Here is a 26,694-nt window from a genome sequence, read left to right as displayed (position 1 = left end):
CATTTGGGGGCAATCAGGCCAGTGGCGGGGGGGCAGTTAGGGGCAAGCAGGCCAGCAGGTAGAGTGATAAGGGACGATCGGGCATAGGCAGGCAGGTGAGCAGTTAGGAGCCAGCAGTCCCGGATTATGAGAGGATATCCGACTGCCGGTTTAGGCCCGATCCCACGGGGACATCCCCCGGCAGTCGGACATCCCCCAAGGGGTCCCAGATTGGAGAGGGTGCAGGCCGGGCTGAGTGACACCCTCCCCCCTCCCCAAGCACGAATTTTGTGCACTGGGCCACTAGTTTCATGATAATATTAATTTTAAAAAAAAACTCTCAGCAAACTAGAAATAGATAGAAACTTCCTCAACTAAAGACATCTACACAAAATCTACAGCTAACAAGTCCATGCTTAATAATGAAAGACTGGGTGCTTTCCCCATAAGACGGAACAGGGCAAAATGTTGGCTCTTACCATTTCTATTCATCCCAGGCAATGAAATAGGTAAGAAATAAAAAAGGCATACAGATTGGAAAGAAGTAGGAGACAGTCTTAAGAAGTAAAGACAGCATGATTATTTTCATAGGCTACCTCAAAGAATCCACACAGAAAAATAGGCCAATAGAACTAATAAATTTAGCAAGGTTACAGGATACATGGTCATACAAAAACGAACTGTTATATGCTAGCAATAACCAAATGAAAAATAAAATTTCAAAACACCACCATTTATAATAGCCCAAAGGTCATGAAAAGCTTAGGTACAAGTCTAACAAAGTATGTGCAATATCTATATGCTGAAAACTACAAAACTGATGAAATAAACCAAAGGCCTATTAGATAAATATAGTGTATTTGTGATGGAAAGACTTGACATTTTTAAGATGTCACTTCTCCGCAGCCTGATCTATGTTTAACACAACTCCATTCGAAATCCCAACAGGATTTTTTATAAAAATCTATAAGCTGATTCTAAAAGGTCCATGGAAAGGCAAAGGAACTAAAAAAAGAAAATATTGAAGATCTAAAAATATCTGATGGCAAGAATTGCTATAAAGCTACAGCAATCTGACGGAGTAGTTCTGAAGAAAGGATAGCCATTAGAGCAATGGAGCAAAATAGGACCCAGAAATATGCCCACACATATACGGCCAATTGACATAGAAGCAAAGGCAATTCAAGAGAAAGAATAGTCTTTTTAAAAATGGTGCTGGTCCAGAGACAGAGAAGCATCGATCGGACGGTCAAACCTCAGAGGGAAGGCAGGGGAGGGTGGGGGTAAGAGGGAGAGATCAACCAAAGGACTTGTATGCATGCATAGAAGCCTAACCAATGGACACAGATGCCGGGGGGGTGAGGGCATGAGTGGGAGGGGGTGGGAGAGCAATGGGGGGGATAAGGACACATAAGTAATACCTTAATCAATAAAGAAAAATATGGTGCTGAAACGGATGGATGGAGGGGAGGAAAACGAGAAAGAGAGAGTAGGGGAGAAGGGAAGAAAGGGAGGGGAGGGAGGAGGAAGGGATTTCTATCTACAACTAGTACTTTATACAAAAATTAACTCAAAACTAAATGTAAAACCTAAAATTATAAACTCCTAGAAGAAAACATAGTAATTTATTAGATATACTAAGCCACAATCCATAAAAGAAAAAGTTGACAAAATGGACTTCATTAAAATTTAACATTTCTGCTCTTTGAAAGACACTCCTAAGAGAATGAAAAGCCAAGCAATAGGCTAAAAGAAAATAAAAATATAACGAGACTGGAAACAAGAGGATCAAGTTGAACCCAGCTGACTGGCATGTTCATTATTACTAAAGAAGCTGAATATTAATCCTAAATTAAACCAATGCTCTGAATTCATAATTTCCTGATACTTTAGCCCACAGTCAGGACAACGAAAAGCTAACAAATGTCCTGTGAGTGTATTCTCTTGGAAGTCGGCAAATGTCATTCTCAGCATAACCGTCTGCAGCCTCTCCCCCTTTCTGAAGCAGTTTTCTCAGTAAATCAGATTTCGTCTCCGTGAAGCACTAGTAGGTGTGGGGGAAAACATCACGGAGGAGGGCGGGGGGCTGCCCTCCATTCACTCAGCAGCTCCACGAGAGTCGCTCGTTTCCCATTCGAGTGAAATGTCTTCATTATTCAGTTCAAATAGTTTATATTCTTAAATCATGCTTTATGGTAAATATGCATTTCAATTTCACATTTTCCACTAAGTATCTTTCTACCTACGTATTAACTTTTGTCAAAGACTCAAAACTGACCACACTGGACGCAGCCTTGGCACCCAAACCGCGGACACAGTGACCTTGAATGCAGCTGTAGACACCGTAGTTCGTTACTATACCTTCTGTCCTGCAATGACCACCCGGTCCCCCAACTTCAGGCCGGCTGAGGTCAGTACTGCCTTGCTAGCGGCACGATCAGAACTTGGGGGCACGGGCTTGGAGACATCGCACGGCAGGGGCACCGCGTCCAGCAGCATCTGCTTGATTTCCTTGGCAGTGGCCGCGGCATCGGCCATTTCCAACGGCATTTCCACTGGGTCAGGAACCACATCAGCAGGCATCTCTCCTTTGTCGTTCTACAAATAAAGAGAGAATTTTCACTTCACAATTACTTGGAGCTCTACAAAGTCATATAAAAAAAAAATTTTTTTTTAATATTTCACCCAGCCAGCATGGCTCCATGGTTGAGCCTCGACCTATGAACCAGGTGGTCTTGGTTCAATTCCCAGTCAGGGCACATGCCTGGGTTGCTGGCTCAATCCCCAGTAGGGGGCATGCAGGAGGCAGCTGATCAGTGATTCTCTCTCTCTCTTCCTCTCTGAAATCAATAGAAATATATATTTTTTAAATATATATTTTATTGATTTTTTACAGAGAGGAAGAGAGAGGGATAGAGAGTTAGAAACATTGATCAGCTGCCTCCTGCACACCCCCCACTGGGGATGTGCCCGCAACCAAGGTACATGCCCTCAACCGGAATCAAACCTGGGACCCTTGAGTCCGCAGGCCGACGCTCTATCCACTGAGCCAAACCGGTTTCGGCAGAAATATATTTTTTAAAGAATAAATTTAACATCTACGATATGCCAGGCACCATTCCAAGGGCTAAAGATACCACATGAAGGACACAAAATGCCCTGCCCTTCAAGAGCACATTCTGTTGGGAGAGAGAGAGACTATAAACAGTCAAACAAGGGAAATACGTGATGTGTTAATGGTAAAACGTGGCGGCGCAGGGAAGAGGACCCAGGGGCAGGGGGGCTACTTGTGCAGGGTGGCAGGAGACAGAAGGCCGGTGTGGAGACAGAAGCCACGGGATGACTGGCTTCCCAACCCCAGACCCGAGCCTCTCCACCGCCCCACAGCTGCCACCTCGGCTCTGTGACCTCAGCCCCTCCGGCCCACTCCTGGGGGTGACTCAGATTCCAGGAATGGGAGCTACATATGTTTCCACACTTTTCCGATCTGGGCTCTGAATCAAGAAAACAGCTCTGTTCTCACTCTGAGGGAGAGACTGTGCCCGGGACTTACCCTGCAGCAAGAGGAAACTGGACAGTTACCAGCCCACTAGCATTTGCATGGTGCTTATGGAATGAAAACCCTTTCGTATAAATTAGCTCCCTTGGTTCTCACATCGATACTAGTAAAAAGTGTGTGAATAAAACAGCTAAAAATCCTCGCCCCCTAATGTATCGTAGGAGAATTTGTAGTAGGAGAGACAAATACCAACTAACCAAGTAAAAATAGTACTTACATTTCTAGCTTGCGAATGAGGAAAAGTAGGCCAGGAGAGATTAATAACTTGCTCAAAGTCACTAACATGACCACTGGCAGAGGTGACTTTATAATCCGTGTCTAGGCCCACCTCTCTCAGGTTTCTCCTCTGTGTGATGCTGCCCCTCAAACAAGTGATCTTTCCCGTGTTCCCAACCCAAAACTTAGAGCTTACGAGAGGCATTCCAGATTGTAATCTTTTAACAAGAGGAATCAAGATGCTTTTACTAAGAAACTTTTTTCCCTTTTCTTCTCTACTGATAATTATCTTCAAATGATCCGTATGGTGAAGGTAAGTTTACAAGAACCATTTTTTTGTTTAAAATTTGAGTCAGTTTGGTCCTAAGTAAAAATGTGGCAGGATAGTAAGAAGCTAGGGACATTCCTTGACAAGTGGAATAAGGGAAACTGGGACAAAATAATTAAACAAGGCCAAACAATTTGAGCAATTGATAGGAAGCTAACAAATCACAAGGTGTTATCTTCCCTCACCAAGAACACTTAGGAGCAAAGGTTCACACATTCCAGACCGTCCCAGGGCAGACCAGCCTCGGTCCTGGTCCCTCTTCAATGATGTTCTTTAAAAATAAAACTAACCAGAAAATAACCCTTTCCCCCTATACACACGTTTTGATGACTCAACATATTGAAGGACCCCTGGAAAGCCAATGAGTATTCTATTAAGACCCTCCCCCGAGTCCTCCCCTAAGATTCCCAAGGGCTGAAGACAGACAAAGGACCCACGGTGCACTCTCGCTAGAGCACCCCCATGCCTTGTCTCTCTGTTCTATTTCTCTAAGGGATCCCATGAGAGTTGCAACCATGGGAGCAATGGGCAGTGGCAGCTCATCCCAGGCTCACCCCCTCACTGTCTCCAAGGCCCCCTTTATCTCTTCCTCTCTCCTGTTGCTTCTTCCACCTGAAGCCCTTCCTTTGATTCACTGTCCCCAGCTTTAATAAACATCCTCTCAGAATTACCTGAACTCGTATCGTGACACTTTCCTACACGAAGTCAAGAACCCACACACGGGGGCCCAAAGAAGACCTGCTCTGGGCCCAGGCCCCGTCCAGTAACAAAAATATGATAGGAAGACATGTGATCCCATTTCTGGGATGGTGATGGGCTATTTTAATCCCAGATTTCAAAGAAAAAATACAAAATATACTGCAGATATGTATATGACTATATTAATAAGATACTAATGTACTCAATAAAAAGAGGAAATGTGAAGAACCATGTGATTTCACTTATATGTGGAATATAATCACTTATATGTGGGATTAACAAACAAAAACTCATAGACACAGACAACAGTATGGTAGTTACCAGAGGGAAGGGGTTGTGGGGATCAGTCAAGGGTAAAGGGGGTCAATTATATGGTGACAAAAGATTTTATTTTGGGTGGTGGGCACACAATGCAATGTGAAGATCATGTATCATAGAAATGTACACTTGAAACGTATATAAACCTACTAACCAATGTCACCCCAATAAATTTAATAAAAAGAAAAAAGATGGAAAATTTTTAAAATAAATACCTATACTGATAAGTTGTAAGCTATATTTACAATGATTATTTCACTTCATATTTTTGTTAAGTCTTCGCCTTTCTAGAGTAAGTCACACACTTGTTAATTCCTATAAAATTTAGCAACTAAAACTTCTGTTAAGAAAAGCATTAAAATAAATAACAATGATTATGTCATGCTAACATAAGAAGGCTTGCTCATGGTTAATTACAGAATTCCTTTTTTTTTCTGAAATAGTGGTTATCAGAGCATGATCCACATGGTGACTGATTTTTTTTCTAAGTAATAAACTTCAAAATATGGTAATCTATTATTATTTCTGGCATGAATTGGCAATTTACCTCAATGACATACCTCGCTGTGTGGTAGACAGTTAGACAGACATGAGCAAAGCAAGGACGTGGGCGAGGTACAGCAGATCACCAGGGCGGAAAGCCCCGGCTGCCTAGCCAACAGGCAAAACTGGAAAAACAAGGCCCTTCCTCCCCTAGGTATCTGGTCAGATGGTTTGACCCCCTGACCTTTCATATCACTGGTCCTGCGGTTCAAACACTCCCAGACTCACCTCCCCGGCATGTTGCTAGTCTTGCTGGTTACACAACCTTGGAGGGGGAATGAACGAGGGGGCTGGAGAACAGCCCTCAAGCATTACACCCCCAGGACAACAAGGTTCTGACCCACGTCATATACATCTAAGCCTCAGCTCCAGGCCCAGAACAACAGCAAAACCAGACGAGAATGGCAGACACCAGGGCCAGCCACACTGACTAATGACCCTGCCCTGGCGTCAACCTATCAGTGGGGACCACGACCCTGAAAGCACACACCTGGAAAGCTGATGAATATTCTATTAAGATCTTCTCCTGGGACCTCCCCTAAATCTCCACCCTTAAAAGCCCTCAGGACGAGGAGTGCTCTCCCTCCAGGAAGCACCCCTGTGCCTTTCCCCTCCCCTTCTTCTCCACCAACCCTCCCCCTCCCCCTCCCCCTCCCCCCTCCCCCTCTTCCCCCCCCCCCCCCCCCCCCCCCCCCCCGGCAGTCCACTTCTACCACTCATTCTACCTCTGTTACTTCCTAAATAAACGTTCTCTTATACTGTGAGCCTTGGCTCTGAGTTCCTTCCTGGCCAGAACTCAAGTACCGAGGTTGCTGAACCCAGGTCTGGGCTGACTCCAGTGGTCTAACACCTGGTGCCTTTCTCGCCACCGCCAACAACTGCACCTTACTAAGTTCAAAATATTCTCTCCACTAGTGGGGTTTTGTCAACAGTTTACTAGCAAAAGCAAACACGAACACCCTCACATTCCAGCCAAACTGAATTATCATCTCCTAGCTGTTGCTCATGCTACTGTCTGTGCCTAAAATGCTTTTCTCACCTCCTTCCTGTATGTACCTGGTTAATTTTAACTAGGTTTGAGCACTCACTGTCACCTTTGCCAGACAGCCCTCCTATATAGGCCCTCTGTGCACACCGCACCCACCCCTCTACCACTAAACTTAACACACTACGCAAAACTGCCCATCCTCCCCTCTAGACTCTATTCTCTTTAAAGACAAAGACTTTTACCTCATTTATTGTTGTTTTCTCCCAGTGCCCAATAAACAATAGGGGAGGGAGGGAGGGAGGGAGGGAGGGAGGGAGGGTTAATTAACCAACTGATGAGGTTAAACAGAAAGAAAAGTGGCAAAGAAGTAGGGAGGAGTGAAGGGGGGGGAGGGACCAGGGAAGCGAAGAGGCTCTTTCACACATTTGCCACCTTGCCCGTGAAGAATCCCTGGCACTGGCACTAATGTAAGAGCCACTGCTGTGAAGACAACAGAATACCAAAGGATTTAAAGTTTATGAAATTCAACCCTGTGTGGTAACTTTGTAAGTCAGTAACATTACCATGAAAAAATACATTTTTTTCCTTTAATTTGATTTTTTAAAGTTCACTCTATTTTGAAATGTGCATCTTTCAGAATTGTCTGGAATAAAAATTTCTTTCCAAAAGAGTTTAAAATATAATTTAATACAGAAATATAACTTGAATATATGACAGTTAACATTTATAAATACATCAAAAGCCCAAATGAAAGATCCTTAAACTCAAAGATGACGACACTTGAAGGAGCATTTCACGTTACTGAACGGAAGCAGGTTTTGTAGACTCCTCAGTACCAGGGACTGAAGTTCACCGCCGTGCCTCACGTTTATTTGAGATGAAGCTTAACACCATTACTCTTTACAGGGACACACAAATATAAATTATTTGCTTACATGGAGTTCAAAAAGAACATCTAGATTCAACTCTCTACTGGGAGACAACGTTAGATGGTTAAACTCTTTTAATTTAACTTCTTACCCTAAACGCGGGATTTGCGCCAAGCTCCAATAAGCATTTCACGGTGCCTGCACACAGGTTATACGCGGCAATGTGCAGAGCTGTTCCGAAATTAAAGTCACTGCAAGTAGCATCCACATCTGCAACCAAACATCACAAGTATATTAACTAAATTTTTTAATTTAGCTAGTATAATGTAAAAGGGCACAGGCAGGGGGCCTGGGGGAATGCTGGAGGGAGGAGCTTTATTGGCCAGTTTTTGAGACTTAACCCACCAGAAGCAACATTTCACAATGGAACAAAATTTTCAATAGAACAAAATTTTCATATTACAATCTGGTTAACCAATTATGTTCTCGGCATAATAAAATTTCATTATAAAATGGATTAATGCTATCATCGGCTTTCTAACTACCACAAACTAAACTATATTTAAAAGCAATTAATGGCAATAATTCATGTTTGTGGAGACAACCATCTTCACACAATCTCTCATTAAACCTCTCATCTATTTACCAGGACGACTACAATGAGGTAGTAGGGTTTAGGTCAGGCCCAGAAAACAATGGCCCATGAGCCAAATCAAAGTCACCATCTGTTTTTGTAAATAAAGTTTTACTGGGACATAGCCACACACATTCATTTACATATTCTCTAGGGCTACTTTCATGCCACAACTACAGAATCTGGTAGTTGCAACAGAGACAATAAAAAGCCTAAAATATTTACTATCTGACCCTTCACCAAAAAAAAAGAAAGAAAAAAAAGCAGAATTTTCACACCAGGAAGAAGTTAAAAACTAATTAAAAATATAAATGTCTACATATTGTACTCTTTCATAATACTTTATTCAACAAATGAATTTGGACTTCAGAATAAGAAATAAAATCTTGCAATTCTAAGGACATTTTAATAACTTTCAATAAATTATCATGATCCTATACTTAGAAACAAGAAATCCTTCAGATTTGGGAATCCTATTTTGAATGTTTTCTACAACAAGGGTTTACTATACCTCTGGTTCTGCTAATGCTACCTTCGTCTAATCACCCCAGCCCACACGCCTCACCTGCAACTAAAACCAGCAGGATGTGCTCAAGACAAACTCTCCTGCGTTATTAAAGACACTGTACTGTCAAGAGAGGTATTCCTCCTAACATTATTCAAAAGGCAAACAGGTGTAAGTTAAAGAGAAAGTGGACACTTATACAAAGCAGAGGTTAGAAACCAACATTCGGGGAAATTTATTTACTGAATCTCTAAATCAAGTCCTCTAAAAGTGGGGAAACACTGCCTTTAAGTACTGCACTTGTTCTCCTAATTCCCTCAAAAGAAAACTGACCCCTGAGACCACCTGAGGAAAACTCAAACACTAGGACTGCAATTTAGACATTCTCATGTTCAAGTTCAAGATATCAAGACAGGAAGACAAAAAAAGGCCAGATAAAAAGTTATCGTTTCATAGACTCACACCATTTCAGAACTGAATACCACCTAAAATAAATACTCTTTATGATTTCAATGCTTAGCTCTGAAGGTTTTATTGCTCTATTTCTGGCTACTCAAATAGGACAAAAGAATTACATAGCACAAAGATTCAATTACACTTTATAAAATCCATGTTATCCTGGGAAATTCACAGAGAGATAAAAACCTGGAGAACACTTTTTATTTTGTATCTCTTTGTACTGAGCCTTTTTGTGAAAGAATAGTAACTAATCTTCACTATAGAAAGTTTAAAACTATTCTTGAAAAAAATGAGATGGGAGGTCATATGGAACAAGATGGATTAGAAGGAAAAAACACTTTGAATTATCATTTTCAGGCCACTAATAAATTGTTCAATTAGTAACATCTAATGGCGATCTTATAGTACTTGCCTTTTGGTTTGGATGTCTTCAAAATCACTCTTACAAGCTCAGGGACATCAAAATAAGCAGCATAATGCAAAGCATTCATATTTGTCCAGCGACTCCGCAAACTAACGTCTGCTCCCAGATCAATAAGTTGAGTTGCAAATTTTACAGCTGTATCAACATCACCTAAGGAAGGTTTTCTAAATTATTTTTCTTCAGTACAAATTTAAGTTCCAATGGATGGCTAACCACTACATCATTTAAAAAGCCAAAGCAAATAGTATATACTGCATATACACTTATACCTCAAAGGAATTTAGTCTAAGAAAATAAGCAAACACTCAGAAATATGGATAACACTAAGCTATAAAGATGTTCATCACAGCACTTTTTATTATGAATAAAATTCTGAAACAACCTAAAAGTATAATAATAAGAAATCGGTTAAATAAATTATGAGACATCCATAGAATGGAATATTATACAGCCAGTAAAAACAACACACAGGACCAGTGTTACTCAGAGTGGACTGCATGGACTACTGCCAGTCCCAAAATATAATTTGTTTGTACTTTTTATAACCCTTTTCTTTTTTCCTATGTAATCATTTCTTATGAGTATATTAATTGAAATATCATTTTATGTCTTTTGAAAAATATTTGGGCTTGTATTTTATATCTTTACTAGAGGCCCAGTGCACAAAATTCGTGCACAGGGGGGTGTGCCCCTCAGCCCAGCCTGCACCCTCTCCAATCTGGGACCCCTCAAAGGATGTCCAACTGCCTGGTTAGGCCCAATCCAGTCGGACATCCCTCTCACAATCCAGGACTGCTGGCTCCCAACTGCTCGCCTGCCTGCTTTCCTGATTGACCCTAACTGCGTCTGCCTGCCAGCCTGATCACCCCTTAACCACTCCCCTGCCAGCCTGATTGATGCCTAACTGCTCCCCTGCCAGCGTGATTGCCCCTAACTGCCCTCCACTGCAGGCCTGGTCACCCTTCACTACCCTCCCCTGAAGGCTTGGTCACCCCTAACTGCCCTCCCTTGCAGGCCTAGTCCCCCGCAACTGCCCTCCCCTGCAGGCCTGGTCCCCCCAACTGCTCTCCCCTGCAGGCCTGGGTCCCCCCCATCTGCCCTTCCCTGCAGGCCCGGTCACCCCCAGTTTCCCTCCTCTGCCGGCCTGGTCACCCCTAACTGCCCTCCCCTGCAGGCTTGGTCGCCCCCAACTGCCCTCCCTTGCAGGCCTGGTTCCTCCCAACTGCCCTCCCTGCTGGCCATCTTGTGGCAGCCATCTTGTGTCCACATGAGGGCAGTCATCTTGTGTGTTGGAGTGATGGTCAATTTGCATATTGCTCTTTTATTAGATAGGATTTCATTTTTCTATTATTTTATTTTATAAAAGTATAAGTCCGTGATAGATAGCAAAAAAAAAAAAAAGAATCCTTCACCATCGATAGCTTAAGAAGCACTATATCAGACTATGGAAACACAGGGAGATGGTCACAACAGTTAAATAACAGAGGCAAGTTTATACAATGGGAAAACACCAATTTGGAAAACATGAGCACATGTTATGTATGTAGGAACCGACACAAGACAGGCCTGAAGACTGGGGTCTCAGGGGTTGGGTTGCCTAGAAAACTGAGCTTGAATCCAGAAAGGCTGGGAGGTGCCAGGAGGCTATTAAGACCACCTTGGGAAAAGGAAGAAAAGGCAGTAAGTTTCTGGAAGGGCCTAACTGAATCCTCACCTGTTCAGGGAATGCTATCATCAGAGCCAGGTGCTCTCCCGGAGACTATGGTTGTACAGGCACCAATACAGATGTTCTAAGCAATTAATAGGTTTACCACACACTTACCAATACCATGAGCTCCAGACTTGCAAGTATAATGTAGAAGAGTCATATCTGTCAGTCCATCTCTGTCATTCACATTGCAGCCTCTCTTTAGAATCTGAGGAAACCCAGGAAGAGGTGATGACAACGACTACTGAAGTGCCGACTGACTTCGAACCAATGCTGGGCAACAAGGGAGCCTGCCTTTTCTGGCCTAGTTCCCAACAACATGTATAGACAGAACTGGCTTCTCTTGAGGAGAGATCTTACGTCTGCACCCAACAAGAATGAAAACTGAACTTGCCAACGGACTGAAGGAAATTTATGAAGAGTATTACAAGGTAATCTAGCACTCCAAATATGTCCCTTAACCTCTCAAAGAGTAAGCAAAATTCTATTTCTCATGGGTATAAGGGTATTTGAAAAGAATATGAGCTCTCTCTTCCTACAATATGATAATATGCTGGTCAAGGAAACCAGTTATTCTTTCATCCCGCCTTCAAAAAATATTTTTAAATTATATTTAAGCCTAGATCTTTAACAAACTACTCAAAAGTATAGATAAAACATGATGGTAATCAAATACCCTCATGAAAGAATTTAAGTTTACAAAATTAATTTGTACAAGAAAGAAAGTACCAAAAATGCCTGCTCCTGTGAACAGTCTACAATGTCAGAATCCCATACATAAGAGAGTGAGGAGCCTGAGGGAATAATGGAAAGAATTTATAGTACTAACTATTTAACTATAGTAAAAACCTGGAAATACAAAGAACAAACACCAGACTCTTTAAAAGGTCTTCTCTTTATCACCATCTTTCCATTTAGATTCGGGGGAAAGTCTATGTGATTAACAATCCTAACAACGTAAAGCTTAAAATGTGATAATTTCTTACCTCATTCCCAATAATGTCAATGTTCTGCTGGACCTGAGGAACCCACTGTCTTAAAATGGCAAATAATTCTGATACAGAAGTTTTGGGATCAAAGAGAATCTCCTGGCATGATGTATCATTCGGATCAAAGAAAGAGAACTCTGAAATAAAAGGTGTAAATTAAATTTATTAAAAGTTACAAATAAATATCCTGAAAATACTAACAATAAGACCAGAGTTTAAATGATACCAATATTTTTAGATGTTAGAAAAAGTAAATTTTTACCTTAAGCAATTCTCAAAAACAAAATCAAAATTGTCAAAAATTATGAGGCATTCTTGAGTTGTTGTGAGAATGAGATTTCGATTTACCATCCCATAATTTATTATAGATGAAACAAAAACATAACCCTGATCTCAAACCCCAAACTTTCCAAAAATTATTTCTAAGGCAGATAAAATTTGTCAAGTCTGATCAATATTTTCACCTCTAAAAATATAAATGTGTCATGAAGAGTAAGTTCACAACTAAACAAATGAATTAGACATCTAAGCCATGAATTTATAAAAATAGGTCTCAAAAAACATTGATCAATAAATTAAGTTGCAGAATAATATCAATCATTTACATAAAATTATAAACATACAAAACAAAAATGCATATTGTTTATATGCACATATTTGTAATAAAAGTATAATAATAAGATTTGTAATACTCACACACAATATATATGATAGTTGTTACCACTGGGGAGCAACGGGAATTGGCTCAGAAAGGAAAATGGAGGGGATTTATCTTTAAAGTTTTATTTCTTTTAATAAGAAAACAAGAGCTAAAGGAAATACAACAAAATGCTAATATTTGTTCATTCTGATGGTGGACATGTGTGATATACATTTTTGCTATCACTGTTCTTGCATTTGTAAATGATTTCCTATTTTTTTAAATGAAATACAATGAAAAAAACAATACACAATAACAATAAAAGTAACAAACATGCCAATAAATTTGTGAGGTTGCTTAGGCCTTTATATATATAGATTTTTCCATACAAACAACTATAAACCTGCATTTGCCCCACCCTGTACACTTTATGTAAATTACCTTATTTCATCCTCATAACAACATATGAGATAGGTGTTATTATTCTCATTTGATCAAAAAATAAACAAGGGGATAGAGAAAATAAGTAATATGCCAAGAGTCAATTTCCCACTGTTAAAGATAGCTAAGTGGGCAAATGGATGTCTGTCAGAGCTTCTGAAAATAGAATTTCTATGCTGGAAAGTGAGTAGGGAAAGTTCAACTATAGGTCCATTCAGATTCTAAGAATCTATAATTCTAATAATATAGGCAATGTTTAATTTCAGTTATACGAAAGGGTCAATATCTATTGTCACCTTTCATTCAATGTATTTATTCAACACAAACTGAGCAACTAATCAATCAATTACTATATTAGCCCTACTGAGATAAATAAAAACAAAACATGATTCCTGCTCTATCGCAAAGACTTACATAGTCTAGGAAAGGAAATAAGACAATTATGACTCAAGGTAGAATTAGCTAAGTGTCATAAGCAAGGAACAAAGTGCTTTAGTTCAATGCTTTTCCCATATAACTAATTTTGCTATATCTGACAATAAACCCAGTCAATTTGTGTAAAAGCTGCAAATAATTCCCAGGATCTAGGCACAGTTTTTGTGTAATACTTTTGATGATTTCAAGGTAATCCACTGTAGAATCTGAACACATAAAAATAGGATACTTAGAAATGAATAGTTATTAGAATGGATATGACTAAAAGGACAAATTCCCAATCCAATAATTTTTTATATCTACTAATATTTAAAAATTGTATTATCTCTACCTTCAAAGATGATTTGAAATGGTGACCCAATATTTTACTTGAAAAACTCCAAATCAGAAATGTAACAAATCTATCAAATTTATCTCTGGTGTTCTTTTACCAACTAGCTGATAAAATAGGGTCTTGGGGAAAATTTATCTAAATAGATAAAACTTGGGGAAAATTTATCTAAATAGATAAAAATGTATCTAAATAGATAAAAAACAATTTTAAATTTATATTTTACCAAGGAGATTTAAATGAACCAATTTAAATAAGAACCAATATCATTCCATGGAAAGGTCTCACCCTCCCTGATTTTTTTAAGTTTTGCTCTATTTTATTTGTGTACTAGAGGCCTAGTGCACAAATTAGTGCATGGGTAGGGTCTCTCGGCCTGGCCAGCAATCAGGGCCCATCAGGGCCATCTCACCCAGTCCTGACAGGGGCTGATTAGGGTCGGCCAGCCAGAGGGAGGGACCATGGGAGGTTGGCTGGTCGCAGGAGGTTGGCTATGGGAGCGCACTGACCACCAGGGGGCAGCTCCTGCACTGAGCATCTGCCCCCTGGTGGTCAGTGCCATAGCTACCAGTCGGTCATCCAGTCGTAACAGTAGCCTAGGCTTTTATATATATAGATATATTGATAATTACAATGATGATTGAGACAGGGTACAAATTGGGCTTACTAAAACTTGTTGTTACATTGTCACCTGAGTTTGGAACCTTTCAGGAGTTAGCATTTCCTGTATTAATTAGAATTCTAGCATTTCAAAGACCACAGGGCCCCTAGAGATCGCTAGTTGACAGTGCTTTTGTGTCATTTTTCTCAGTATATGGCTTTGTAAACAAGCCAGTATATTTAACCTAAATAAATACATGAATAGCAGAAGAATGCTAGATGTCTAAGCACCACTGCATCCTGAAAATAAGTTCCTCTAAATCCATCATGGTGCATAAAATGAACTCTTACCTAGTAAAAATGCTGATAGCAGAAATGAAATGTTTCGTTTAAGTGGCAGAAAAAGCAATTGTATTTTTGAAAAAGGAAAACTTTAGCAATTTTATAAAAACCATAGTAAATTGTTTTAGGAAAAATTATGAGCATAAAACAGACATAAGATGGAAGTTACCAGTTCATAGACAATAAAATCAGCTACTTCACATACCACAGTCGGAAGGCATTGGTGCTGCAGAAATGGAGAAGGTCACGGGTGTTTCTGAACCTGAAAACAAAAATGGGTATCTTCCGATCAAAGACTCTCCTTCTAATGGGAACTCTGGGAGGTCCTCTATGGTCATCTTTTAGAAAGCCACCTGTAATGAGAGGGAGAAAGCACATCACTTTTGAATGCCACTTAAGAGTGACTGCCTTCACCATAAACAGCCTGTATTATTTTAATATCTAACTTACTGACCTTACTGACACTTTCCACTTCAACCTTCAAGAATCGCTTTTAGAAAGGAAGCGGGGGGGGGGGGGGGACTTCCTTTTAGCAAACATATCGCTTATTGAGTCAGCAGCACATATTATCTTTCTAGACAAAGCTCAAGAGTCATATTATTTCCCAATTATAGGTGAAAACATTTTTTTAAATGTTGAGCTAACCTAAATGGGTGATGTTTTCTTTACTTACAGATATTATCCCTGGTCAATGGACCTCTAACTTCTCATGGAATCTGACACCCAATAGCTCTTGCCACATGCTCATCACAGGAACACAATCCAGTTTAGGATATTCTCATTATTTCCTGACATCCCAGAAAATTTTAGTGAATGTTAATCACATCTCTCATACAAATCTAAGAGCCCACTTCTTAACAATGATAGGATCTGTTCATTCCATCCTAGCAGGAGATGGAAGGCCACGCCTTTTTTTTTTTTTTTTTTGATACAATTTTAAATTTAATTTTACTTGAATTTCACAAAAGAAAGAGAAGTTGATGGGATTGCTGAATTCATAAGTATTTCCTCTAGAGAAGAGATACTTCCCCTAAAACATCCCTGCAAGATTAAAAAAAGGAAACTGTGAGAACATTAAAGGCTGAAGTCATTATGATTTTTCCCAAGGATGTATTTTCATTTTTATGTGTATAGACTGACTTCTTGCTGTGAAAGATGAGTTCGTTGGCCCAGCCACACGGGCATGAACACGCAGTTCTGAAAATATGGAAGCCCTTCTGTACCAGTTAGTAACTATCAGCCACTGCACTCTCCCCAGGGCTCTCCCTCTCTCCTGGCCGCCCCATCCCACCACCAGGACCAACCCCAACGCCCATCTCCCCAGGACCCATAGCTACGGGGAAAGGGAACTCCAACAGGCACCTTCAACACCCTTCAACACACACCACTTCGCCCCAAGCAGCTTAGTTTCCATCTGTTTTATATAATGGCCTTAGGTAAGGCTTTGTTTGCAGAAAGTATTCAGTGTGAAACCCGTTTGAAAACCCCTGCTCAAGGTCAGCCTTTAGGCCCTTGCAAGTTTGCACAGTCCGGGATTTCTGAGAATGGAGGCCTTTCTCCCAAACACACTAGCTCTTTATGAAGCCAAGTGCACGTCTGTATCCTGGAGTAGTTACCTTCCATCCAAATGGGCAACAGACACAGGCCTGCGGGTATGGAGACTGCCCCCGAGCCGGTCCAAATCGGATGAGGCAGAAGGTGCTGGAGCCCAGGCTCAAATGGAGGTGGCAGGGAGTGGGCTTTGCTCTGTGCCCAGCCCTGTGCCAGGTGCTCACGGTCCGGATCCTCTCCAGTCCTATGAGAGGTGTTTCTTTGCTCCCTCCCCTCCCTTCCTCCTTCCCTTCCTCCCGGATTTACTGTGCACCTGTCTGTGCCAGGGGCTGGGGTACAAAGGCAAAGCTAGCATCCCCAAGACCTCACAGCCCCCTAAGAGCTTCATCAAGAAAACAGCTGTGACTAGGGTGGGTGCAGGATGCAGGGGGAGCCCCAAGTGACTCGGGGAAGGTTCTCCAGTGGAGTTAAAGCTGAGCTGGGACCTGAAGGCTGAGGAAGGGCATTCCAGGTGGCGGGAACTGCAGGTGCGAAGGCAGGGAGGCAGGAAACAGCCCGCCTGGTCTGGGAACTGTGGGAGGGCGATGGAGCCCAGGTCCAGGAAATCTGCTGGGTGAGTGGGGGTCCCAGAACCCACTACCTGGACCATCTGCCTCCTCGACCTTCTTTGCTCCCGGCTGCCTGGCCAGGAAGAGCCCTGGCCCAGCTGCACAAAAGCAGGCTTTGAAGCTGGAGGGAGTGAGGAAGGAGAGCCAGCTGGTATGTACTAGTATTTTTGTATTGCTTCTCAGAAATCACCTCCTCCTTCTCTCCTCCTCCAACACCATGGCAACCAGGCGGCAGCTGGGGGAGCCACCTGGGAGCTGGGCTTAGTTGAGGGGGAGGTGGCCCGAGGCTAGGGTCCTCTGCTCCCCCTCTCTGAGCCTCAGTTTTGGCATCTAGAATATGAGCACAAGAAAGTACCATTATTTTGGGGTGTCAGGCTTCCCTCCCTCCTACCTTCCCTCCCTGCCTTCCTTTCCTTTTGGTCTTTGCTTTGGCCCCAGGGTTTTAAGCTGTTCATTGAAAGATGAGGGAGGTCGCCAGGCCCCTGTGGCTCAGTGGCTGAGTTTGACCTATGAACCAGGAGGTCACGGTTCAATTCCCGGTCAGAACTGTGGACGAAAGGAGCCACATGCTAACCTCAGGGGAGGCCTGTGTGGCAGTCTTGAAAACTCAGAGACCTAAAATAACCACAAAAGATGGTCTGAAAATTAAATATTTAACTACAAACAGGTTATAGTGGGCAGTCATTCCTAGGCTGATATTTTCCCTGACAAAGATCAACTTAGATCTTTCCTGAGCCCATTTGCCTTTTTTGCCTCTAAGATAACATATCTGTGAGATGTCTGGGTAACTTGTAACTTCCTTCTTTTGCTGGAGCCCCTGGGGCACAACCAAATGTGGTGGGCTCCAGGACAGATGCCTCAAATTCCTTCATTATCATGTTAATTGTTCCGGCACCCACCTAAGTGTGTGTCCATCATTTTACTTTTTATCCAATCCCAAGGGTTTCCTCCCCTTTGCTTTATCCCACCTCCTTAATCCGTCACCAATGAATTTCATGTAACCCACCTATGTCCCTCCTTTGATTGCAATGTATAAATACAAATGTAACCCGCCATTCTTCGGAGCTTTATCTCAATTCATTGAGGTCGACAGTTTGGCCCAAATAAACTCACTAAAATTCTTTACAGGTTTCAATGGTTTTTTTTCCGTTAACATTACACACGCCTGGGTTGTGGGCTAGATCCCACAGATTGTGCAGCTGATCCATGATTCTCTTCATCATTGATGTCTCTCTCTCTCTCTCTCTCTCTCTCTCTCTCTCTCTCTCTCTCTCTCTCTTCCTCCCTTCCTCTCTGAAATCAATAAAAATATATACTTTTTTTTTAAAGAGCTGAGGAGAGACCCAGGTGGCCCCTGGGAAGGGTTTCTTTCTCCCCATCTCCCCAGCACCATTCAGGAGGCAGCCCCTCTGGGGGTCACCTTGGACCCCTAGATCCATCCAGATTCCAGCTCGTGGGGTTTCGGTACCTGGGAGGGTGAAGAGGCAGGCACACAGCGCCCGGGTCACATAGGGCTAAAGGACTGCCCATCCGCCCACCCATGGCTGTCTGGCTCCATCAAACTGCTTCCAACTGGCTCTCTGTTTCCTGCCAACCAAACCCCTTCTCCAGAGGGTTTTGTAGAATTACTGTTTCTGGAGATGAAGCACTCCATGTTTCCCGAGGCTGGCGGTGAAGTAATTGGATACACCTCTGTGTTGTTCGACACAAATGGCCCATTGGTTCAGCGTCGGGACAGAGGCGTCAGGGCGCTAAGGGGGCTCCCGCTCTGTCTTCCTCACGCTCGGCTGGCAGATCAAAGGCTGGGTGTTCGAGGGCTCTGACGGGTTTTCCGGAAGGCCATGCCTTTTAAACCATATCCCTGATATTACCTTTTCCCCAGACAACATGAGTGGTTTGAACAAATTTGCTATAAATTGGACTGGTGTTGCACCAAGCCAACCCATCAGAAATGATGGAGAAAGAAGAGAAAATACTAGTGAAACTGAACTATGAAGCCAAAAACCTTCCAATTTCTTTTGCATCAAATCTTCAAATATGAAATATTATGACTGTCTATATACTTTTTAAATATAAATAGAAAACCATATTACAAAGCCAAATGAAAATGATTTTATTTCAGTAGAAAGAATAGAATAAGTGAAAATAGCTAATTGATCGTGTCCTCTAGCAGATTATGCCTTGATATTATTACTCAATGTTCTCTACTACACTTGGTTAACCAACCTGCCATCTAACTTAATCATCTTTACCATCACCACCCTTGTCTAATGAAACATCACCTCTCCGAGATAACTGGTTCCTTCCCAACTTGACTCACACGTTTTCTAAATACTAGCAGGAACTGGTAAAGAGTAAGATGCTTTCTTTTTTCTCATACGGTGTATGTTTATATGGACATAGAGATTATCACATATTAAATAACCTAATTCAGTGTTACTATGTTAACGGTATTCAAGTTCTCATGGATGCTAGAATGACTTGCCACCCAATACTTTGAATCATTTTGGCATTAACCTCGCTTAATAATCCTATATAATATAAAAGGCTAGTATGCAAATTGACTGATTGGCAGAACAACCGGTCACTATGATGTGCACTGACCACCAGGGGGCAGATGCTCAACAAAGAGCTGCCCGCTGGTGGTCAGTGTGCTCTCACAGGGGGAGCGCTGCTCAGCCAGAAGCCGGGCTCATGGTGGTGGCGAGAGCCTCTCCTGCCTCCGTGGCAATGCTAAGGATGTCCCACAGCCGGCTTAGGCCAGCTCCCCGTGGCTTACAGTCAGACATCCCCCAAGGGCTCCCGGACTGCGAGACCCCCCTGGACTGAGGGACCTCCCCCCCCACCCCCCGCCAAGTGCATGAATCTCATGCACTGGGCCTCTAGTAGGAATATAACAAGGAATTGGTGTCACATGGCATGGTGATCTCCCTTAAATACTATCCATTCTAAAAAGTAACACACGCCACAGAGACGACCCTCCTTCAACACTGTAGCTTCTCAGTGTAGAAGTAACTCAGCATTTCTACCTGTTGGCCTCTAAGTGTTTGACAATAACTTCAGAGAAACTATTCCATGCAGAGAATGAAACTACCTTTAGCACAGTTTGTTAAACACATTAAACATGTAACCACTGCCTACAAGGCACTACATTGATCTAGATGTTTCAGAAAAAAAAAAAAAAAATGAGTAACAGATGGTCCTAGGCTTACAGTCTACTAGGGTGAATAAAATAGCACTAATTACTATAGTGATGAAACAGAGGGGATTTGTTCCATAACATAAATACCTGGAACATGCCCTATGGCAGCTCCTGAGAATGAGAAATGGTGTGGGAAAGGAAGTATCACCTAGGGCAGTGATGGGCAACCTTTTGAGCTTGGTGTGTCAAACTTCGCCAAAAAACTGAGCATAACTCAGGTAGTGTGTCACTTTGAGGAAAAAACTAACTCCAAGACTCTAGTCGCAAAAGTTTCATCCTCAGGAGCAGCAAATGTTTCATCCTCGGCATGCGGCCGCGTGTCATCAGAAATGGCTACGCGTGTCAGTGCTGACACGCGTGTCATAGGTTCGCCATCACTGACCTAGGGTATAGGTCTTGAAAGATGAGCAGGCAGAGATTTGGGGCAGAAATGTAAAAGGGGAGCACTTAGAGGAACAGTAGGCTGGAATGTGCGCTACATCCCGGAAAACAGTGAGAGGTAAGGCTGTAATGGTTTTTTAGGGCTATACTCAGTACTTTAAATACCTGATCAAAGACGAAACCTTTTCATTCCATGAGCACTGGGAAACCACTGATTATTTCAAAAGAGACTGTCCTACTGTTCAAGCTGTGTTCTAGGAAGACTAACCTGACTACAATCACATCTGGAGACGCAGGCATGTTTTTTGAGACTCGTAATTCTTCAGCAGAATGAATAAGTGGTTACCATTCTGAGTTGGTTCAGAGGAGCCACCTTTCAAATTTCCCTTTCAGAGTGGGTTTTCCACTCAAAAATGGTTTCTAGAAGTGATCCCCAAAGCACCTTTCATTTCCTTGCAGACTGGTCAGATTCTTAAAAGAACTGTGTCTTATATAACTACTAGAAACCCGTTGCACGAAGTTTCGTGCAATAGACTTTCACCTGGCTGCCGGCAGCAGTTTTCCGCCAGCAGCAGTTTTCCTCTGGCCACCCGCCGATCGGAGCGCCTCCCGCCAGCACGATCGGCTACCCCGAGAGGAACTCCGATCGATCGGGAGGCGCTCCAATCGGCGGGTGGCCAGAGGAAAACTGCTGCTGGCGGAAAACTGCTGCCAGCAGCCACGCAATCGGCCACCACCAGCGTCTTCCGCCGGCCCCATGGGTCCTTCCGCAGCGTTGGCCTAACGGCCGGTGGGAGGAGCGGGAGTCGGGGACTCGTGAGTCCCCGCCCCCCGCTCCTACCGCCAGCCAATCGGCCACCCTGAATCCCGCCCCCCGCGCCTCCAGCCGGCCCAATCGTGGGCGTAGCGGAGTGATGCAATTTGCATATTGCCTTTTTATTATGTAGGATCACTTGCCACAGGAGTTAGCTTAGTGGCCTTCACATACTTAATAAATATTTAAGTCCTAGATTCAAGGCAGAAAGATGAGTCATTCAACACAATGTAATCAACTTCATCATTTTACATGTTAGCTACTTCAAGCTCAGAGAGCTGTATTACCTAACCAAAGGAGTGAACATTCTTTGTATTTTGTCTTCATTCCATTTTTTTCCCCAGTTCTATTTCCTTTCCTTCATGAAACCCCAACATTCTGCCCCACCAAAGAAATCTATACACCTCTACAAACTTTTGTATAGTCTTAGAATCCTTTTGCAAAAGAAATTTCTAGATGGCATGACACCTGGGTATATTGGCCAAACTTAGAGATATATTAACCTGAATAGAGTACATACTTTCATTTCAAATTCTACTATGGTTAACTGGTGATAATGGGTTATACAAAGTAAACCTTAAGATTTTTTTTTTAAGTTGGCCCTATTTAACTGTGTACATAACAGATACATTAACCTTTTGCACTCGGATGTCAAGTGTGACTCGACACGGTTAGCATTAGAATAAAGGAATAGAGAAAAAAGCAAGTGAGTGCAAAGGGTTAAGTAGATTCAAATTCCCCAAATTTTTATTTATATATGAACCAGAGGCCCGTTGCACGAAGATTCGTGCAAGAATAGGCCTTCCTTCCCCCTGGCTTCGCTCCCGGCCGCCCGGGAGCCTGCAAGTCTTCGCTCCTGGCTGCAGCACCACTCCTGTAGCTCCCTCCGCCCCACGCCCTCCCCCTCATAGCAGGTGTCCCGCCCCACCTGCCCACTCCACGCCTGCATATGCAAATTAACCTGCCATCTTTGTTTGGTTAATTTGCATACTCACTACTGATTGGCTGGTGGGTGTTGCAGAGGTACGGTCAATTTGCATATTTCTCTTTTATTAGTGTAGATCCCATCACCCCAAATCAGCTCTGAGCAAAGCATCTTGTAATATGGCTATAATATCTCATGATTTCTCAAGGATTCCTGGTCCATGCCCTAACTCAGAATGGTGGTGAGTGGAGAGACCCACTAACTTCTTCAGAGTAGTTGAAGGCTGGTTAGGGCCTCAGGAAGGAACCTCCCTGAAGCCTACAGATGCCCTCGGATTTATGTGGAATATGGTTAAAGGGCAGCATCCCTGAGCTACTCAACTAACAGGAAACCCAAGTTGTGTCCACATAAGTTGGAATCATCCAACTTCAAACAGCATTTTCTCATGAGTCTTCAAGAGATTCCAAAAAAAGTAGCCCAACCAAAATAAGCATTTCAAATACGTCTTCAGCAACCCATTTACATGAAATCTGTTTAATCACTAAGCAGAGATTTGCAGTATTTGATACTGAGTTTGCTCTAGGCCTAGAGAGAACACAAAAGATACCTGCCCTCCAGAAGTTGATTTAGTCCTTCAGCAAACATTTATCCAGTGTTTCTTACTGAATCCCAGTCAGGGCATAGCAAAGATAAAGAAAACAGATAAGCCTTTGCCCTCATGTAGATTACAGCCTACAAGAAAGGTGTAATTACTGTGTAACTGTAGTAAGTGCTGAAGTCAAGGGGGCAGGGGAGACTTCCTGAGGGACTCATAATCGAAAGCTGTGGTGCCCAAGCAGGTAGCTTCTAGTTACATGTGGCAATTTAAATCAAATTAAGAGCTCAGTACCTCCATTTCTCTAGCCCCATACACATGCTCAAAAGCCACATGTGGCCAGTGGCTGCCATATGAACGTGGCAGAAGAAAACACTCCCCTGGTCCTGGGAAGTTCTCCTGAACATCCCTGAAGGAAAACTGTGCTGCTGAAAGGCCAGGTGAGAAAACAATACAGAGATCCTAAAACAAACAAACAACAACAAAAAAAGACTAACAAACTAAGCAAGCTGGTAACAGCATAGGTAATTACAGATCATTAACCAGGGAACAGAAAGCCTATAAGGAAGCAGATATTTGTAGGTTTAAACAGGGGGAAAGAATTAATTCTATAACATTAAGAACACTGGTGTATGTTTCCAAATTGAAGCTGTTATAAACAATAAAAGACACCATAAAAAAACATTTTTTTTAAAGGCCTTGCTGGTGGGAACTGCATCTGGTAATCTGAAACGTCTGAAATAAATCCTACACGTAATATGTTCTGTGCCAAATTTTCTATAAAATAGAAATAAATATATTCAATTACATTTCAAGATCCAATCTTACAGCCCAGGTCCGTCCATATCGAACGAAAGCATTTAAAAATGCATTTTTATGTTAGCAAAATAAGATAGAACCGGGGAGGTTTTTGCAGCATAAAAATGAACAAAGCTAGACTTCTGCCATTTTCCATTCTGTTTTCCCTCCATAGTCACTGCATGTCCTGCGCCACGTGATCTGCCATTTAGGCGGCTTACACTGTGCATCCGACTGCTATATGGCAAATGTCAATGTGAACGTAGGAAGTACAATTAAAAGGTTCGGGGGATGTTTCTCCGAAGAGGGCTGAAACATTTCAAAGGCACGGTTTTTATCCTATAGATATCGCCACAGCGGGAGCCACCCTCCCGCTGGGAGCACAGAGCAAGTTATTACCCCATGAGACTATCATCCTCTGATACACATCAAAACACTGTCTCCGAGTTTACACCCAAATCGCCTGTGCGTCTCTGGGGGAATGAACCAGCTGACATCTAATGTAAAAGAAAGCTGATATCATAAACCCATCCATCTAATCCACAAGGATGACGTCTGAACCGCGCCTCTCCGTAGGGCAGCTCTCGCGCGTTTCTCCAAACTTCCCAATTCCCACGATTTAAAATTAAGGAATCTCGGGGTAGCAAAAGACTGGAAGCAAAGTCATTTGGTTTAGTTTTTGCATTCCCACTGGCAAAAGGTTTCTCCGACAATTTAATAAGCAAGGCGAGAGCGGAGGAGGCCCATTTCAGGAGCAGGGCCGAGCCAGCACGCACACCCGTGCGCGCGGGAGGCACTCCCAGGGCGCCGGGCGGTCAAGGTTGGAGCCCAGAGCTCCGCCGCCGGTTCCGGCCCGTCCCCCACGCGGCGCGGCCTCTCCTCCTCAAGTTAAACCTTCGTGAGGAGCGGGAACGAGCACCCACATCCTCACGGGTGGGCCACGCCGCCCCAGGGAGGCCTCCGGGAGCAGGCAGCCGCCGGGCTCCGGGTGCCCCCGCGCCTCCGCGCGCGCGGCCCTCCCAGAACCGCCAACCGCCCCACGGGCACCCGCGCCCCGCCCGCCCGGCCTGGAGCCCCGCGCGCTCCCGCCGCACCTGCCTCCTCGGGTCCCCTCGGGACGGCGGGCTGGGAACGCGGGGGCGCGGACCAAAGGCCGAAAGGCGCGCCCCTCTGCCCGGCCGGGTCTCCGGTGGCAGCCGCGGAGCCTCCCGCCGCGCCGCTCCGGACCTCCAGGGGCCCCCCTGCCGCCGCCTCGCGCGCACCCGAGCCGGGCCCACGCGGGTTCTGCGCGCGCGCGCAGTGCAGCCTCCCGGGTCGCGCGCACGCGCAGCTGCGGGGGGAGGGGGGCGGGGCGGGGGCGCGCCTGCACTCGCGCGCCTCCAGCCTGAGCCCCCAGCCTCTCAGAGACAGAAGGTTGGGCCTGGAGGTTGGAACCTGTGGGGTGCTTCTTGGTTTCACCTGGCGTGGAGCTGGGCCGCTGGGACTCTCCGCACCCCCTTGACCCCGCAGCCCGAGGCGGGCTCTGGAGGAACCCCGCCTGGCCCAGGGCAGTGACCAGGGAAGGAGCCCCTGGCCCGCTGCACACTCTTCTGTGAAAGCCCTTAGCCGGCCCCACCTGACCTGCCTCCCGAGCTAGAAGCGCTCCTACCACCTTCTCTGGGGCAGGGACCTGGTCTCATCGGGTTGGGGCTCCCCAGCGTCTAGCCCCGCGCACAGCCCAGAGTAGGTCCATCGGTCAGTGGCCCGTTTGCAGGTCTGGCTGTAAAAAGCCGAGTCAGTGCTATGCCCAAAGTTGAATAATTACACCCAAGGGTGTCAGTGTAGAGGCAGGAGTGAGTAGTCATCCCAGAAGTTTATTTCCCCGCTTTGGCCCTTCTCACCCCCTCCCCTCCTGGTCCCCTTCTCCCGCCCCCAAGAAACAGAAAGTGGTGTAACTGTGACAACTAACAGCACGCAGGCTAACATCCTGGATCGCCATCATCCAGGGGAAGGGAAGGTGTTATTTGACACTTAAGGAGTCCCCGTGATGAAGAAAATAAGTCCATTGCTTCCCATGACTGAGGTTTCTAACACCGAGTCAGTGGTGCTCACCCTAACACCTCTCTCTGAGGCCCTTTGTCTGGCTCTGATATACAGATTACTACCCTGGACTTCTATGTTCACCAAGCACGGTGCCTGGCAGGGGCTGATACTGAGTGAATACCTCTTCATGTCTCTGCGAGAACGCCCTTCCTTTGAAAGCAGCCATTTTCCCTGTCCTCAGCCTTGTTGAGAAGTCGGTCCTACCTCGGGAGCTAACGTCCCCCTCCCCGCATCTCCTCCTCTTTCTATCCCAGGGAACGTACAAATCAAATCGGACCTGACTCTTAGGCAGGGTCCCGAGGACAAGCATTGTCTGTCCTTATATGACAGGGTGATGGCCCCACTCACCCGCACGTTGAGGGACCCTGAGGCGTGCATCACAGCTTGTCTAGAGCTCAGGAAGGAGACTGGGTGTCCTGTCGCGTGGAGAGGAGAGAAACGGCCACCTCTTTCTACGTCCTATGCTCCCATTAGCACAGCTCGAAATATCAAAACCGGGGTTTGCAGGAGTCACAGCGCATTGCTGAATGGGGTGGGGCATACTGTCAACGAAAACCCCTAGCACTTGCACAATATGTAAATGCCATGACCATCCCACAGCTCCTGGTCAGCTGCCAGTGTCTCTGTCCCTGCAGGTTTAGCGTCTTCCTGCTCTCTCAGGGATGATAATGCGAGGCAGAGGCTTACTTCTCACTGTGGGGAGGGGGAAGGACTCCACCTCGCTCTCCCTG

The 26,694-nt window shown here is 44.1% G+C and overlaps 1 protein-coding gene across 3 annotated transcripts in view; it reads right to left on the bottom strand.

The window, feature by feature from the left end:
* Positions 1-26,432, bottom strand: part of CLIP4 (CAP-Gly domain containing linker protein family member 4) — a 56,023-nt gene extending 29,591 nt beyond the window's left edge. Inside the window, exons 1-7 of one of the 3 annotated variants that reach the window (XM_079791888.1) lie at positions 26,312-26,432; positions 15,213-15,360; positions 12,216-12,355; positions 11,344-11,437; positions 9,510-9,671; positions 7,651-7,769; positions 2,341-2,577 (exon numbers count right to left, since the gene is read on the bottom strand). In XM_079791888.1, the coding sequence (XP_079648014.1) occupies positions 2,341-2,577; positions 7,651-7,769; positions 9,510-9,671; positions 11,344-11,437; positions 12,216-12,355; positions 15,213-15,345 (885 nt within the window). In that variant the 5' untranslated portion in view covers positions 15,346-15,360; positions 26,312-26,432. Of the gene's footprint in view, positions 1-2,340; positions 2,578-7,650; positions 7,770-9,509; positions 9,672-11,343; positions 11,438-12,215; positions 12,356-15,212; positions 15,361-24,975; positions 25,143-26,311 lie in introns of those variants that run through there. The other 2 variants (XM_079791887.1, XM_079791889.1) reach the window with 2 other exon arrangements.
* Positions 26,433-26,694: the final 262 nt, after the last annotated feature.

Source organism: Cnephaeus nilssonii (assembly GCF_951640355.1).
Source record: "Cnephaeus nilssonii genome assembly, chromosome: 15".
Taxonomy (NCBI): domain Eukaryota; kingdom Metazoa; phylum Chordata; class Mammalia; order Chiroptera; family Vespertilionidae; genus Cnephaeus; species Cnephaeus nilssonii.
The sequence above is the reverse complement of the archived record's forward strand: the minus strand, read 5'-3'. Positions and strand labels throughout refer to the sequence as shown.